Raw genomic sequence first — 16,736 nt, forward strand, 5'->3', positions numbered from 1 at the left:
TCCAAGTTTGATTTGAAAATAGACATATGATTAAATAATGAAAGATAAAAGAGAGAGAGAAATAATGACCGGGCCTTTGAATTTTTTAAATTTTAAATATCGTAGGAATGATTGAAAACCGTCCCTATGTGTGTTAATTACATGTTTGGAAATATTGTAAAAAACAGTATTGCTTTTTAGTGGTTTATTAAAATTATAAAAAAATTAATTTTAATTAAAAAAAACCATTTTGACTCACTTTAATTTTTTTTTAAACAGGCAGACAAAGCAATATATTCACTAGCAAAGACAGGTAGTAGAAGTACCAAACGTTTACAAGAAGTCCCACAAATATATAGCATTTTCTATATATCTTTCGATTTTAGAGTTTGCTTTAATTGGTACTCATCATTGCCACGGGTGTTTTAATATTTCCACTTTTTTTTAACTGGATAATATCTCCACTTATAACTTCAAAATATGTTAATAGAATACGAACGGAGGCAAAATCAAGGTAAAGATTATTCTTCAAGAAGTTAAAACAAAAGGTCGATATTATTTTCTAAAATTATTTAGTTAATTTTTATTTCTGGCCCAACATTACAAAGACATGGATGAAATTATATATATCACGATAAAACTTAAGTAAATTATCTTAAGTATTTTTATCTTATTTTTTAATCAAAATAAAAAATTTACCTTCATGCAGAGAACTTTAATTTTGATTAAGATAATGCTTAAATGACTTAAAGTATATGGCAGTTAAATCTTGTCCACTATTTCAAGTAATTCAAATCAGTAGCTAGTGGTATAGGCTTCGCCAATTATCTCAATTGACTTTGCTGCATTGCTTTCTAATCTGCCCGTTGGTGCCGGTAAGTGGACTAAGGTTACCCATCTTAGTCATTACTTTAGCGAAATCTGTTCTAAACCCCAAAGGGTTCTTTGCATAAAATTCAACAATCGTGTCCGTGGAACCATTGTTATAGAGCTGTTGATCAGAGTGTAAAAGACCCTTTTGCTTCAGCAAATTCTTGTAATAAGCATTGTCAAAAAGGATTGGAGTGGTTCGATCTAAAGGAGCTAAGTTGTCATCACCACCTACGAATGGACACTTAGCTTGCAACGATCTTGCATACGAGGGATTTATATTGCTTTCGTTGTAAATCCTTGTTCGAAAGAATAAACATTTGATTCTACCTGTAGTGTGAGCACCTGATGAACAACAAATTTAATTTCTGTGAATATTTACTATATATAGCAAAATAAAATCAGAATCCATTATGGGAATTAATTAACCTGTAAAAGCAACCATTTCTTGGGCTGTGAAATTTTTTTTCCCGAACGTAGCAAGAAGTTCAGTAAGATTCATAAAAGTAGTGGGAAAATCTGTTAAAACAGCACTTAGATTGGCAGTTGTTGAGTCTCTTCTACCCAAGAGAACATTCCAAGTAGGTCCACCGAGCTGGGAATCATGTATCATCCATCAGACATCACACACGTCAGTAAAATACATATGCAGAAATGGAAAAGAGAATCATTTGACACTACACAAATTAAACTATTCATACATATATACATCAATGTTGGAAGAGGAGAGGAATAGAAAGAAAAGAAGAAGAAAGAATAATAAATACGATAGATAATATAATGAAAAAAGAAAGAAGAATTTAAACTAGATATAAATTAAAAAAAAAGGAAGAAGATATAAATTAAAATTATAAGGTTTGAAAAATACAAGTTGTACAGGAAAATCTTAATTTGACAGTTTTGTTACACGTTTAAATAATAGTTTGTGTACATTATTATATGTTAGTTTGGAGGAGAATATAGAACGAGCTTCATCCATAAATATATAATTTGTGTAGAGCAATCATAGTTAAATTGTGTTTGAACACAACTTTAGGTCTCAAACCATAATTTAAATAGAAGTAAATACATATGTGCAGACACAATTTTAGGTCCTCAAACCATAATTGAAATATAAGTAAATATGTGGTTGTGTGTGAGACATAGGACAATATATTAAAAAAATTGTTGAATAGTTTTTTGGTGTCTACACCCAAAGAGATATAAGGATAAAGAAGAGATAGATTATGAATATAATTGATGATATGTGATGTGACATAAATTAAGAGAGATATAGAGAGAGGAAGGAAGAATAAGAGATATTAATAATGTGTTTGTATTTTAATATGTGTACAAAAATTATCATCTATAATATATAAAGTCATCTTCATTTTGCAGAGAAATTGTATGGTGGTCTAAGACCATGATCTCAAATAATTTTTATATGATATATAATTAAATGTTATTAATATTTTGAAAAACTTAAATGTATGGAATAAAAATTAATTAAGACCATAAATATATAGTTGTTGAAGACTATCTAATAATAATATATATTTTGAATTGGTTTGACATCTTAATAAGAAAAATTATTTATAGACAATCAAGTTTCCAATAGACACTAGTGAGAGAGGTATTTAAATAAGAAAAATATAGGTATTATCAATATTTTAACGTGTCATGTTAAAAAAATATGAATGTTTAAATATCATCATTCTATCTATCAAACATTTCATTGACGTTCATCTTCTCTCTGTCTCTTTATGCTATATAATGATCTCCAATTATATCAAGAATGATAATATTTAAACACTCATAATTTACAAATATTTTATAAACATTTTGTTTCTCTTTATCATTTTTTTATCACATCATATAATTAATTCCATCAATCATTTATCTTTTTCTCTTTTTATTTCTCAAAATATTTACACACCCTCATGCAAGTTAAAGAATCAATTTTCTCAAATTAATCACTTATTTTTTCTCTCTTCCTATCTCTCTTAGTGTAAGCAAGCTCTAGGTGTTCAAGTAACTTTTCTTTCTTAATATGCCAGAAACATATTGTTGTTTCTCCAACAATTTGAGTACTTACCGCAACGACAGAATCTTTTGCAGCAACAGCTATAATGTCAGCGCAAGAGACAACATCAGGACACAGTTTCTCCAGTCTAGCTTTTATCTTCTCTATGAGTATGATATCCGTACCATTTGTAGAATCAACATCGGGAATGACACTTTGTTCACCCGTGAAATTTGCTGTGTCTTTCAGTAACACTGATGCATCACATCCCTATACAATATTAAAAGCATAAAAAATCAAGATAAACTTTTCTAAAAACCGGTTTAGATAATCAAGGTTTTCTTCTTTTGTTTTACATACCTTCTAAAAGTTTGTGTGTGTGTGAGTGTGTGACTATGATACTTTGGGTGGTTTTTAATTGTTAAGTAAATAATGTAGTTTAATTTCACATATAGAAGGACTATTGGAACTTATGCATACAGAAAAAGCATATTGCATGAAACTTTTCATAAGCAAAGCATAAAGTTTTTGGATAATGAAAACTTGCTTGGACAAAGCAATCATAGAATTGGCGACGAATCAAGGCTGCACCAATGGCAGGGTCTTTCCTCACAGCAGCGGTTACTTCTTTCTTAATGACTTGAAGTGCTTGGGAACATTGTGAATTATAAAAGTCTGGGCGTAACTCATTAGCAGAATCTGCTGAAGCTATACAAATAAGGCATAAAAACAAACAAATCCTGAGTTTAAGTTCTGGAAAAGTTGCAGACATGGTCATAAGAATTTCTTTATGTAGTTTAGACACAATAGAGTTTTTGATCAAACGAGTTTGGTTGAGTGCCAAATATATGTCACCGTTATATAGACTATGCTTACCTTGATAATTACGTTTGTTTGTTTTTTTTTTAAAGACAATATTAAAGGGGTTGAGTGCAAGAAATACTCAACTAGTAATTAAATTTCAGCTGCCCAATAAGCTTCCATATTATAGAATAGTAAAAGATAAAATCAAAGTCCTAATCTAACATTAAACCATCCAAAGCCCTGCACCTATAAAATACAGCCCAAGTAGCAATAAAAACACCACCTACCTACACAAATACACAGCACTCAAAAAACATCATGTCACAAATTGCATTATTCACCCCTCAATACCCTCTTGAAGTTTTATGAATAGAAGTGACTGTGATTTTAAATTGCGGTTACAGTCTCAATTATGGTGAGTCAAAAATCATTTTTTATTACTGTAATTATGGAAAAATGCAGTTATACAACTATAAATATGGTCACGGTGCAGATGCGGACGGACAAAAAACCGTTATGTCGCGGCCACAATTGTGGTAACAGACGACAATTTAAGACTATGGAATTGACATGAACTTACAGAATCATTCATGCTGCAGTTCATAGCTCAGGAAAGTGAAGATGATGAATATCATGTGAAAGTGAAACTGTGAGCATGTTTTGTAGTCAAACGAACATCCCTCATGAATAGTGTAATGCCGAAGTAAAATCCTCCAAATTCAATTATGTTGTTTGGTAGTTCTTAACTTTTTTGAAGAGATAACGGATACAAAAGGATATACATATTAGTTTTAATTTGACTCTTGTAGAAAATCAATACCCGTATTAACAACACCAGTAATACTAATAATTGAACATCTTTTCATTATTTTTAGTATGCATTTTTGACAAGAGAGTACACACATAAAATGTACACATAATATGAGAATAATAGGCTTGTTATAAGCCAATAAAAGGTTGTCAAGCAAAATCGTACACATATCTCACAAGTATGTGGGTTTGAATCTTCTTGTTATTGTGAGAATCTGTTGATTAGTAATTTGTAAGTGTTTCTATAAGTAATTTTTATTAGGCCTCACTATTGCAAAAATGATTTTCTACAACATTCTAAAGTACCTTAAAACATGATTTAAAATCGTCTATGAAGCTAACATCACGATTCCATAAAAATTGTTTTAAAAAAAATATATTATTTTAAATGATTTTTAACTAAAAAAAATCTTAACTAAAAAAAATGTTATTCTAAAACGATTCTTGACGTAGATTTTAACAAGATCATAAATTATGGATACAATATGAATATTTCCTAACACACATATATGCTAAAAAAATAAAAATATGTTCATAATTAAGAATTAAAATTTACAAATTAAAATACTTTAAACACACCAACAAACAATCATCCACAAGTCAGTACTGTAAAAATACTAAAACTAGAACTTTCAAAGGGAGAAGGAACGAAGCACAGAAGAATCTGGATATAAACATTATCCAGAGATAGCAAATATTGAACAACGTTCCAAAATCATAATTACAAAATGATGAGAAGAAAATAACAATTTTCCAATAAGCCATAATATCATGATGAAAACAATCAAACAATGATACCAATTAATAAATTTGTTCTAACTTTTGAGCCAACAAACTGACATAATTAATAATTCCAATGTAAAATAGGTTACCATCAAAGGACAGCTTCCATTCTTGAACAAATAGAGTGCCTTTGGGCGATCATGTTGGGCTTTGTCCCCATGTATTGATAGGCTAAACATGTAAGAAACAAACCACGGGAAAAGATACCTCTGAGATTTGTGGTTGCACACTAAATACTACATGCATCTATTTCTTTTTTGGACATTGGATATATATAAAGGTTTTGTGTCTGGTCTTAGAAGGAAAAAGTGATTTTTTAGTAGTGACTTTGTCACTATTGTTAAGTTTTTTTTAGTTAAACTGAAATTAATTATTGATGAATGAAATAAGCAACGGGTTCCCATCCCATTTCATTTCTAACTCCAAGCCTGTCGAGGAAAAACATAGAAATTGTGCCTGCCAAGAGGCAATTCTTCAACTCAGAACACCAGCAGAACATTCATCAAACAAAAAAAAAATAATAATAAAGGAAACAAAAAAATTTAAATAAAAAAGAAAAAACATATATGGCCAGAGGCAATGCAAGCCTAGTTATTACATATGGCCATGCATGCAAATGATATCTACAAGAAAAAAAAAAAAGATAGGCAGACGGATGTAGTACATATGTATGATTAGTAAAAACATATATAAAAACATATATAATAACTTGGAGTGGTATGAACAAGTATATATGTATCATTAGTAAATCAGAATTTAAGAGCGATAATAAAAATTTGCATCTCAGATCATAAATTCTTCTAATAAAAGACAATAGAGCAAATATAAAAGATAGGAGGGAAACAACTTAGAAAAATAGAAACAATACCTCAAAAACACAAAGCTGAGCAACATTGTTACGCATACCAAATCTTTGAACCTCTATCTATATCTTCTTGATGCGAAAGTTTGAATCTGCATTCACATTCCAAAATATACTTTAATTAGGCCAAACTAAGAATATTTTGTCAATTTCTATGTTCTATTTGCACATTTTCTAGCTATTGGTATTATGTTACATCAAGGAATACCTGGGCATATCATTTACTTATTGTCAAAGGTCAACATTGTAAGATATTAAATAAATAGTTAAATTACTCATTTTATCTATATAGTTTCATGATTCGTACATTTTAGTCCATATAGTTTGAAAGTAATTTTTTTAGTTCCTATAGTTAATTTTCTTTTAGTCCTTATAATTTGTATTTTAATTCTCTTTTAGGTCCTATGATTTAAAAGTGATCTTTTTAGTCCCTATAATTTATATTTTAATTACCTTTTAATCTTTATTAACTATAAAAAAGTATATAAAAATAATTAATTACAAATTAGTTATAAATTATCAACTATTTTTTTATTATAAATTATTTTGCGATAAATTAGTTATGAATTACTTGCTAATATTTTTGTAGTTAATTGCAATTGATAATATTATCCATATTTTGATAATAAGGATTAAAAGATAATTAAAATATAAAGTATAGAGACTAAAAAGATCACTTTTAAACTATAAAGACTAAAAGAGAATTAAAATATACATTATAAGAATTAAAAAATCACTTTCAAACTATAGGAACTAAAAAATAATTAAAATATAAATTATAAAGACTAAAAAAATTATTTTAAAACTATAGGAACTAAAAGATAAAAATATTAAAACTATAAGGATTAAATGAATAATTAAACCTAAGTAAATTGATTAATATAGGATACAAAAACTCAATTACTTATGGATAAGGAAAACCTACAACTTGTGTTTCCAAAATACTGGCACATCCATCTTGTGGTTCAGACAAAGAACACACTTGAATTCCCCCCTGATTAAGTATATTATGATCACTACGGCAGAAGCTACAAAGTTAATTTCATTAATCTAAAGTATATTATAGTCCCCTTCTTCATAATCCGCCAGATATATGCAACATCTTCCAAATTCATAATTTTTATTATTGGGAGAAAGAAGAATTTTGAACAGAAATAAAAATAATAAAAAATAGAAAGTTTCATGTAAGTATTCATCGCCTGACAAACTATCATAACCACACTGACATAGACTTCCAGCGTAAAAAGCTAATAACTCAAATCAAAACCACACTGACACATATAATGACATTATTTATGCACACATTAGACTTAAGAAACTTTCATCCTTTGAAAACGACAATTTCTGGTTAAACTATATTGTTAACCTTGAATAGATCCACAGACAGTTTTTGACAGTTTTACACGCCAAGATTTGAGAAAAAGATGGCCTAAACCTTGTTCTACCTAATGGTTACTCAACTGCAATGCCAGGCTTTTAAGTTTCTTTAATTCACAATAAAGAAAAATCGTATGTTTTTCTGTCACCAGTCATGTGAATAGGAAAACATTATGAAAAAGCAACTGATATCAATGTGATTGAGAATTTGAAATAAGAAGTAAATGAAGTCAAATTATATAGCTGAAGTCCAATGATTATTCTACTTGTACTTTCCAAGATAATTGTGAGTATAATGATGTTCAAACATATATCCTTAGGAACAATCAAGAGCCACTACATGATTGGAACAATCAAGACAAATTAGCAATTGGTCATGTCATGAGTCAAGAAAAGGTAACAACAGCATGCTCACCCCTAGTCGGTAAGAGCCAAAAGTAAAAATGACATCATTTGCATCCTCAACCATCTGATCTGTGTACGTTGGCGCGTCAACTGCTTCAGTCATTTTTTCACAATCTACATGGCAAACTAACTTTATCATTACAAAACATAAACCCAAAGGACAATGAAACACAACAATCACAACAATAAAGGGCGCCATAATGAACCCTCAACAATATGAAGAAAAGCGAGATCGAAGAAGTAGAAGACCCGATCAAGGCGATGAAGAACCTTTTTTCTCGCCGTGGATTCTTCATTAATTGCTTTTGTAGAGCCCCAAATCGAGCAACAAATAAAGCAAAACAAAACAAATTTAGGTTTTTGTTTCACGCGAAGACATGGGGCTAGTTAAACAAATTGTATAGGAGATGAGATGAGATAAATCAGAAATAAATAAACCAATAACCTAACCTTGTCCAATTCGTTGTTACGCTGGAGATCAGCATCGGTGGGACCCGCGAGAGAGAGGGGCTTGGTGAAAGCATACTTGTTGGGTTGTTGTTCCAGTTGAGGTGGCATGGAGCCATTGCTAGGATTGTCGAAAACTGCCATTTGGAAGAATGAAACACAAACGCACTACACAACTTCTTCTTCTTCAGTGTGCATTGCTCGAATCATTGGCATCTAGTTGTTCTAGTTCAGAGATGCCCCTAATTCGAACGAGGAATAAGACATTTTTTGCCTTTTTAGATTTTGGAGTTTTGGTGGGTTAAGAGGCCGGTGAGTGATAGAGACCATCAGGGCTCAGTGAGGGCACAACCACGATGCAAAGAAAGGGGTGAGTGACTAAGGGCACGAGTGACTCAGTCAAAGAAAGGGTTCACGTGAACTTAAAAGATGCGCAAACCACAACGATTTCCTCAAAATATCATGGAAGTGTCACTTCTACAATATCATAATTACAAAAATGTCACCGCCTGAATATATTATGTTGGTTTCATTGGATCGACATCGAAAGTAGGTCGTAAAAAGTTGTTTTTTCTAGTAGTACCTTGAGACATGTTTTAACTATAATAAATCCCTGAGATCCAACTTAGATTTTTGTGTACAAAAAAAATGCATGTTATTTTAGTGTATAAGTTTTCACTATTCCTTTAGGGTTGAAAAATGACACTTAATTGACTATGATTTTTTCTACAAAAGAACATGCAACTATTGAAGTTATAAAGATGTATAAGAGTTTTATGTTCAAGATGCTTAGTTAGGTGAAATTATTATCCTTTGATAGTACTGTGTGTATAAAATAACTTTTTAATAAAAACATACAAAGGATATTATCTTATGCTGCTTCAAAAGCTACTAAAGAAATGTGAGACTCAAGGTAGGTAGAATTTGTTTTTATCTCTTATGCACATAAGTAGGAGTTGCTTATGGACATCCAAAAATAGTTTTCCGAAACTTCTAATAATTTTATATCAAAGATATAACCTTTTGAAACCAAGTTTCTCAAAATAATGATGCAAAAACAACAAATCAAAAATAGCAAGAAGGATAAAGCATACACGTGAATTATATTGGTTCACCCTTGACCTTAAGCTACATCTAGTCCCTACGGATTTTCACTAACACAAGCGCCAACTTTGGTATTATATTTCTTTCTTGGAGTCTCCATATAGCCTCTTACACCTAGTATCCTACTAGTCTCTACAAGCTCTCCCTAAGTATTCTTTCAAAAGGCTCTCTAGGTTTCACCCAAGTATTCTCTAAGTCTCTATAGGCTATCTACTAAAGTATTTTTTCTAAAACTCTCTCCAAGCTCTAAATCCTCAATAGCACCTACAACCTGACTCACACAACAACTTGTTATGCTCACACACAAACTTCAAAAGCATTAATCCCATATTACTCTTCTGAGGTTTCATATACTAAATGGGTTCTATTTAGGGACATGTATTTATACATCTCTCAAGGAAAAAACCCATTTGTAAACCCTGCAGCCCCCTCGAGAAGATGTTTACACACTCTCTATGACTAGATTGATTTGACTGTAAAATTGAAGAGAGTATGAGCTAAAGAAGATTAGTATCAGAAGCTAATTAATGATATATATTTCAATTTGGATTCTGATTTATACCCTCTCTAATATATTTTCCTTCCTAGCAAAGAACTTCATCTACATTTCAATATCCTTATATAGACCCTTGAAGATGATCATTGTTGCTTCTTTTTCTTGATAGGCTTGGCAACCAAGGAAACTTTTGTGAGTTGTCCCCATCCCATGACTGGACCTCGCTTTTCCTTAGTTGGAACAACTTGCACATATTTGATTTTGAAATAGTGTTGTCGATGCTTGATATCATGTAGTAACTCATGACTCTTTCCTTCTCTAGCAAGGTCATGAGTTTTGCTATTCTTGAAAAGCAAGTCTTCTACAGATTAGTGTAATCATTTTTTGTTACTGTTGCAACTATTTTGAGACTCCTTTTCTTTTCTCTGGTTGCCTTGTTACAATATCACTAGTAATTTGAGACTAACACCTTTCCTCAAATTTAATCATTAACTTTGAAAGGTCTTTTCATGATAGTGCCTTAATACATTCTTGCATGACATTGTTCTTCATAGTTTTTGGTGTGTGCTTCTTGATTGTGTAAACATGTTTGTCTTCAACAATGTATTTTGTAGTTTCCGATATCTACCCATTGACTTAAACCACCTATAGTTAGAATCATGCTTCTAGTCATATGCAACTTCTTGTATTTACAATTTGATATAGAACTTGTGATTTCCCTTTTGTTTCTTGTTTTTTTGCTTCTAAAGATGGACAAAATTCAGATTTAATAAAACTTCATTGTAGGCCTATGCTTTATACCTTTCTCCATGGTTCTCGACTAAGTCTTGTTTCTTTAAAAGCACTCAAGCCAAACCATTAGTAGCAAAATTCTAAAAACTTAAAATGTGTTTCCTAAAAGTTTCTTATCATTAAAACATTTAGCTCAAAAAGGATTTTGCTTCAACAACTGAGATATGAGTGTATGGTATATATGATATCAATTACTCCCATCAGCTATATGATTTTCCATAGTACTAAGGCACTCATGATCTTATTTTGAACCTGTTGATTGAAAGTGCTTATTATATGTTGACATCTTGTTGTGGCCACACTTTGTAAGTTAATATGAAGTATTGTTTTATTATAAATCTAATAATCTGACTTATGTTGTTCAAGTGAGAAATTGTTGGATTATTTTATAATGTACCATCATTGTTATTATTTTTCTTAAAACTTAGATTAATTGGATGACAAAAAAGTAAAATTATGCCGTTTTATTAGTCCCAATTTTGTGATCATTATATTAATATTTATTGGGATAAATATTATTGTTATAGAGCACTATTCATAACATGTTGATGCGGTGAACCTTGTGTATGGACTTTCTATGATGCGTAAGTAAGCTAATCTTGAGTTAAATTAAATTTACTATTTATTACATTGCAGTTTAGTTCTCCAATTAAGACTTCACAGAGAAAAACACAGTGGGATAGGAATAGTTTCTTTCCTCCTCCATCGATCACAGGAATTGAACTACGTAGTTTGCTTATCCAGATATTATTAAATTTACTATCTATTACATTGCACATATTACAATTAAGGATTAAACTGTTGATTTAGAATTTAATCTTGTTTTTTCCACATTCCATTATATGACTGATGTCTGGATACTTCTAATAAATTTCAACAGGTAGTGGAAAATGTGTTAAAAAGAATGTTTTGATAACATTTCTCATATTAATATAGTTGGTTCCAGGCTTTAGTGCTTGGATTTTGATATTAAAAAAAATTACAATACATAAAAATATGCCATAATTTTCAAATCAATACAATGAAAATGGAAAAATAAAATCAAATTATGTAAAGGACATACATCATACAAAAATACTTCCTGAAACAATACACAATTAAGGACGGTGAGTTTCCAAACAAATGCAAACACAGGGTGTCAAACATTGACACATAATTGAAACTTTAACAAATTAACAAAATATAATGGCAAACAAATGAATGGGTTTATGTATTCGGATATTCATGAATCTCATGCAAGAAATATACCATAATTTACCAATGAACTCAATTAATTCACTCTGCTGCATACTTTTCTGATCTGACCCTGTGTCCCTGTAAGTGGGCTAAGGTTGCTCATCTTGAGCATGGCGTTAGCGAAATCTGATTTGAAGAAAAGTGATGGGTAGGTGGCATAATATTTAACTTTGGAGTCCGTGAAACTGCCACTATAGAGCTGTTGGTCAGAGTGGAAAAGACCCTTTTTGTAAAGTAAATTCCGGTAGTAAGCATTGTCAAAAATGTCTTTAGTGGCGATATCTATAGGAGACAAGTTGTCATCACCACCACTCTTGGGACAGTTGCTTCTCAAGAAATTTGCATACGAGGGTTCTATATCGCTATCGTTGTAAGCCCTTGATCGGAAGGTTAAACACCTGGCGCTGCCTATTGTGTGAGCACCTGATCCATTAATAAAACAAAATTAATGATGGAAATTAAAACCTATTTTTAATAAAAATAAAAATATAAAAACTAAAAGAAAAAGTAACCATTTTTAAAAATAAAAAAAATATACTTATACAAGTCTTTATTATATAACAGAAACCTAATTTTCCTTGTGCATGGTAACATACTAACAACATGTGTAAAACTTGCTAAGATGCATGCAATAATGGGTATCTACCTGATAAAGCAACCATTTCATTTACTGTGAAACCCTTCTTTTGGAAAGCAGCAACAAGGTCAGTAAGACCCAGAAAGGGAGCTGGTAAATCTGAGTTAGCTCCACTTAAACTTGCAGTGGTTGAGTCCCTTCTCCCCAAGCGAACTTGCCACCCAAGTCCACCAAGCTGAGAGAATTATTTCACACCGATTAGATTCCCATCTCAAGAGAAGATAGATTAAGATCTAAAAATGTAAAACAATATCATACTATCGTCCAATAAAAAAATATCATCCACCAAGCTGAGAGAATTATTTTGCACCGATTAGTTTCACATCTCGAGAAAATAAAGTTTGAATCTAACAGTATAAAATAATATTATATTATCGTCTAATAAAAAGTTTATCTTGTATAATAATAAACTTGTTAACTTTTTATAATAATAGCTAACTTAAAAAGTTATACTAATATTGATTGAAAAATCTTTTTATAATATCAATGTATAGAGCTTAAATAATTTCTTGTAGAAGTGTCTTCTGATTTTGCTTATTTAATTGGTTATTTCTGAAACAAGTACTTACAGCAACAACAGAATCCCTTGCAGCAACGGCTAAGATGTCAGCGCAAGAGAAAACCCCAGGGCACAAAATCTCTAATTTTGCTTTTATGTTGTCTATGACTTCGAAACCCCTTAGAGAATTAGCGTTGGGGAAGGCACCTTGTTCGCCCGTGAAAGTTGCAGTGTTCTTTAACAAAACCGATGCATCACATCCCTGCAAAGAGCAAAAATAAGAACATGTTTTAATAATTAGTCATGCTTTTCATTTCACGTTATATGTTTATTTAATAATAAGTAAAAATATACACGACTAATTGTTGTATTTTATCTAATAGATGCAAAATATCGGTTAATTATACTTTTGCTCTTCAATATATATTCTTTTGAAACAATTAAAATTTTCAATTATTCTAATTAAAAGTGTCACGTCCTTCCATTCATCCAATTATTAATAAAAACGGATCATATGGTTAACAACGTGACTTCACCGCACGCTATAAAATTGGCATCTTAATGGAAGTAAGAGCAGCATTATCGGTTGAATCCACGTTGTAAGGGAAAAAAATCACATACGTATATATTTTATCTTACAGATACAATATATACAAACTACCTTATACATGGATAAATTAAATTCTTTAAAAAATCAAGATGTTACCGATATTAATGTTCTTATGGAACAACTAATAACTTTAATATATTTAAATATTTAATATAAATATATAAAAAAATATATATTCAAATGAAAGAAATGACATATAAATAAAAAGTATCCGATAAATAAATAAAACATGAAAGAAAATGGCATACTTTAATAGATTGAAGAAGTCATCATTGAGACGATTAAAACATTTTAGTCAATAATTGTAATATCCCACACGTAAATTTTAAATTGCGTACTAATTTCTATTATTAGTAATTGGACGACCAAATTATTGAAAAAGTAATTAAAAAGTTGAGATATTTCTTATTACTATAATAATTATTACGGGACTAAAATTATATTAATTATAATAAAATTAAAAGGGGAAAAGGTTTAGAAAAAAAGTCGCAGTCCTCTATATGTATTAATTTGCATTATATTAATGTTTCACAAGTTAAATTTATGTCTCAGTTACGATTTAACAGTCACCACAGTATACACATTACATCCCACACACTATATTAATTCAAAAAAAAAAAAAAATATATATATATATATATATATATATATATATATATATATATATATATATATATATAACAATAAGATTAATTAATGACTTACTTGGACAAAGCAATCATGGAAATGAAGACGGAGCAAGGATGCACCCATGCGAGACTCTTTCCGCACAGCAGCGGTTACTAGGTTATTAATGGTAAAGAGGCCCAGGGGACACTTTAAAAGATAAAAAGTGGTGCTTAACTCATAATCAGCTAAACTCACAGCTGAAGAAGTTAAATCTGTAGCTGAAACTATCCCAATGAGACATAAAAACATAACAATCAGCCTTTGTTGAGAACATCCAGCCATGTTTTAAGGAATTCTCAGGGTAGATAGGGGAGACTAGGAGGGTTTGAGATTTGTGCTTGGTTTAGGCCATGATGAAATGTGCCACCTATTTATATACCATGATTACTTTGTATCAAAGTAGAATGAATGTTGTGGACATCCATGATATCTGATTTTTTTTAGTTAAATTTTCGTTTCGTGCTATGGTATTAGCTGTATTGTGCTAAACAAGTTGACTTCTTGATTGTTTGCAGATTCTATGGCGGATTTAATTGCAGGCCATTATGCTAAATTAGTCACGCAGAGTCAAAACCATTTGATAACTTAGTTTGAAGTAAAACAAATGAAAATTATTTTATCCCTTTGATATGGAATTATATATATCCTTTATTGTTATTTTTCCCGACTTGAAATTGACATACATCAAAACTCACATTATTAGAAGAATATGCAAAAATTATATTTCAGTTCTATAATTTGAACGTACATATTAAAAAAAATTGACATTGTATACTATACCATGTATGGCATTTTTATGTCTTGCTATTTTTTTATATTTTTTTAATACACAAATCTAAAAAACATAGCTCAAGAATTAACTGATGATGTTTAGCCACACCAAGTATTTAAATATTATATTTTCTATTCACGAAAACATTTTCCTAGACATTTTAAGTATACATTAAGATGCAATATATATAGATGAGTTTCTCAATATAACCCTTATCTGTTCATACTTAATATTCCTTCAAAAACTATGTTTGACATTCAATTATACATCAATATTAAATTTGATGAATATTTGAGGGGTCAAAAGAAAGGATTTCATATCATGTTACAATATCATGTTTAATCTTTGAAAAATAAGTTTAATTAAAAAATTAACAATTTAAATATTGGGTATAATACTTTTATATGTCCATTTAAGATGCACATGCCAAATATTTGTGCATTCCAGGTATCTTCTTAACATATAATATAAAAGATGAAGAAAACAAACTTTTAACGACAGGTGAATATATAAATACTAATAATAAAAAAATAAGAAAACACCCCTAAGGTGGACAAGGGAATTTTGGGTAATCATGTAATTTATTAATTTTATTGGTGATTAACCTGTTAGAAAATTTAATTAATCATTTTTAATTTAGTGGGCTCTCAGATTTCAACAATTTCTTTCTTATTCATGATGTTTAATTGAATTCAAAACTTTATTTAAGGAATTTAAATCTAATTCATATTAAAGACTTATTTGTAGAACAATATGAATTTTTTTGTCTAAGAATAATAGGATTGTATTTTCCATTGTTTTTTGGGTATATACCTAATTGGGGAGATAATATCAATGGATTAGGTCATGGATTTAGGAAAATATTGTCAAAATTTTCTTAGCTAAATACTTCTACATAATAATCAATTTAATGTGAATTGAACAATCTTCGATAGAATATAACCCTCGCTGTGTATGATAATTTAATTTATGTATTGAACATGTAGTTGGTACTATATGAACCAAAGACGATCAATGCCATGCAATTTGTTTAGGTATAATTGAATAAATGTTTAGATGAGAACAAGTGATCACGAATATGAGACTAGAGTGGAATTGTTTTTGGAATTTACTCAGAAAAATTTTTGGTAGTAATAGGAGCACTACTAAAAAATATTTTTTATGACGCATATTTTAAAATGGTTTTCGAAAATTGTCTTAGAATATTAAGCGGTGATAATTTTGTAAATAACAGGAGATGTACAAAGATGATTTTAACAAAAATCGTCTTAGAAATTGAATGTTCAAATGTGGTTTTGTTAAAACTGTCTTTGAAATTGACGCGATGACAATTTTGTAAATTAAGGGAATGCAATGAAGATATTTTTCTCAAAAATGTCCTTGTTTCCATTCACTCTATTTACAACATTGTCATCACATCACCTTTTCATCCTGCCTGTCGTGCCCTCGGTCAAAAGTTCCTTCATGGCTCCCTCACCTCATGCGCTAGCTCCTCTGTCATGCCCATTGTGCTCTCCCTCACTTTGGTTAATCACTCTCATACTGACTTCACTCTGTCTACCGCATGTTGTGTCACCGTCGT

The 16,736-nt window shown here is 30.3% G+C and overlaps 2 protein-coding genes across 2 annotated transcripts; both read right to left on the bottom strand.

Annotated features, from left to right (window-relative positions):
• Window positions 1–654: 654 nt before the first annotated feature.
• On the bottom strand, window positions 655–8,483 carry LOC100797230 (cationic peroxidase 1). The gene is made up of 7 exons (XM_003521964.5): window positions 8,343–8,483; window positions 7,903–8,022; window positions 3,885–3,942; window positions 3,399–3,559; window positions 2,924–3,121; window positions 1,279–1,444; window positions 655–1,194 (listed from the first exon to the last, which is right to left on the bottom strand). Exons 1-7 carry the CDS (start codon window positions 8,481–8,483, stop codon window positions 809–811), a joined length of 1,230 nt encoding a protein of 409 aa, XP_003522012.2. The 3' UTR covers window positions 655–808.
• A 3,233-nt stretch (window positions 8,484–11,716) lies between these two features.
• On the bottom strand, window positions 11,717–14,747 carry LOC100811432 (cationic peroxidase 1). Its single transcript, XM_003522078.4, has 4 exons — window positions 14,419–14,747; window positions 13,174–13,365; window positions 12,614–12,779; window positions 11,717–12,390 (listed from the first exon to the last, which is right to left on the bottom strand). The coding sequence occupies exons 1-4, from the start codon at window positions 14,662–14,664 to the stop codon at window positions 12,002–12,004; spliced, it is 993 nt and encodes a 330-aa protein (XP_003522126.3). The 5' UTR covers window positions 14,665–14,747; the 3' UTR covers window positions 11,717–12,001.
• Between the last annotated feature and the right edge of the window lie 1,989 nt (window positions 14,748–16,736).

This window comes from Glycine max, chromosome 3, assembly GCF_000004515.6.
Source record: "Glycine max cultivar Williams 82 chromosome 3, Glycine_max_v4.0, whole genome shotgun sequence".
Lineage (NCBI taxonomy): Eukaryota > Viridiplantae > Streptophyta > Magnoliopsida > Fabales > Fabaceae > Glycine > Glycine max.

Bases quoted from the DNA above. Each gene is read 5' to 3' on its own strand.
- LOC100797230 (XM_003521964.5), bottom strand. From the start codon at position 8,483: ATGGCAGTTTTCGACAATCCTAGCAATGGCTCCATGCCACCTCAACTG. The intron at 8,023-8,342 runs GTTAGGTTATTG...GTAATGATAAAG, and splicing joins GTAACAACGAATTGGACAAG to TTAGTTTGCCATGTAGATTG. The intron at 3,122-3,398 runs GCAAGTTTTCAT...AATATTGTATAG, and splicing joins TCTATGATTGCTTTGTCCAA to GGATGTGATGCATCAGTGTT.
- LOC100811432 (XM_003522078.4), bottom strand. From the start codon at position 14,664: ATGGCTGGATGTTCTCAACAAAGGCTGATTGTTATGTTTTTATGTCTC. The intron at 13,366-14,418 runs GTAAGTCATTAA...TGCTCTTTGCAG, and splicing joins TCCATGATTGCTTTGTCCAA to GGATGTGATGCATCGGTTTT. The intron at 12,780-13,173 runs GTAAGTACTTGT...TAATTCTCTCAG, and splicing joins CAAGGGATTCTGTTGTTGCT to CTTGGTGGACTTGGGTGGCA.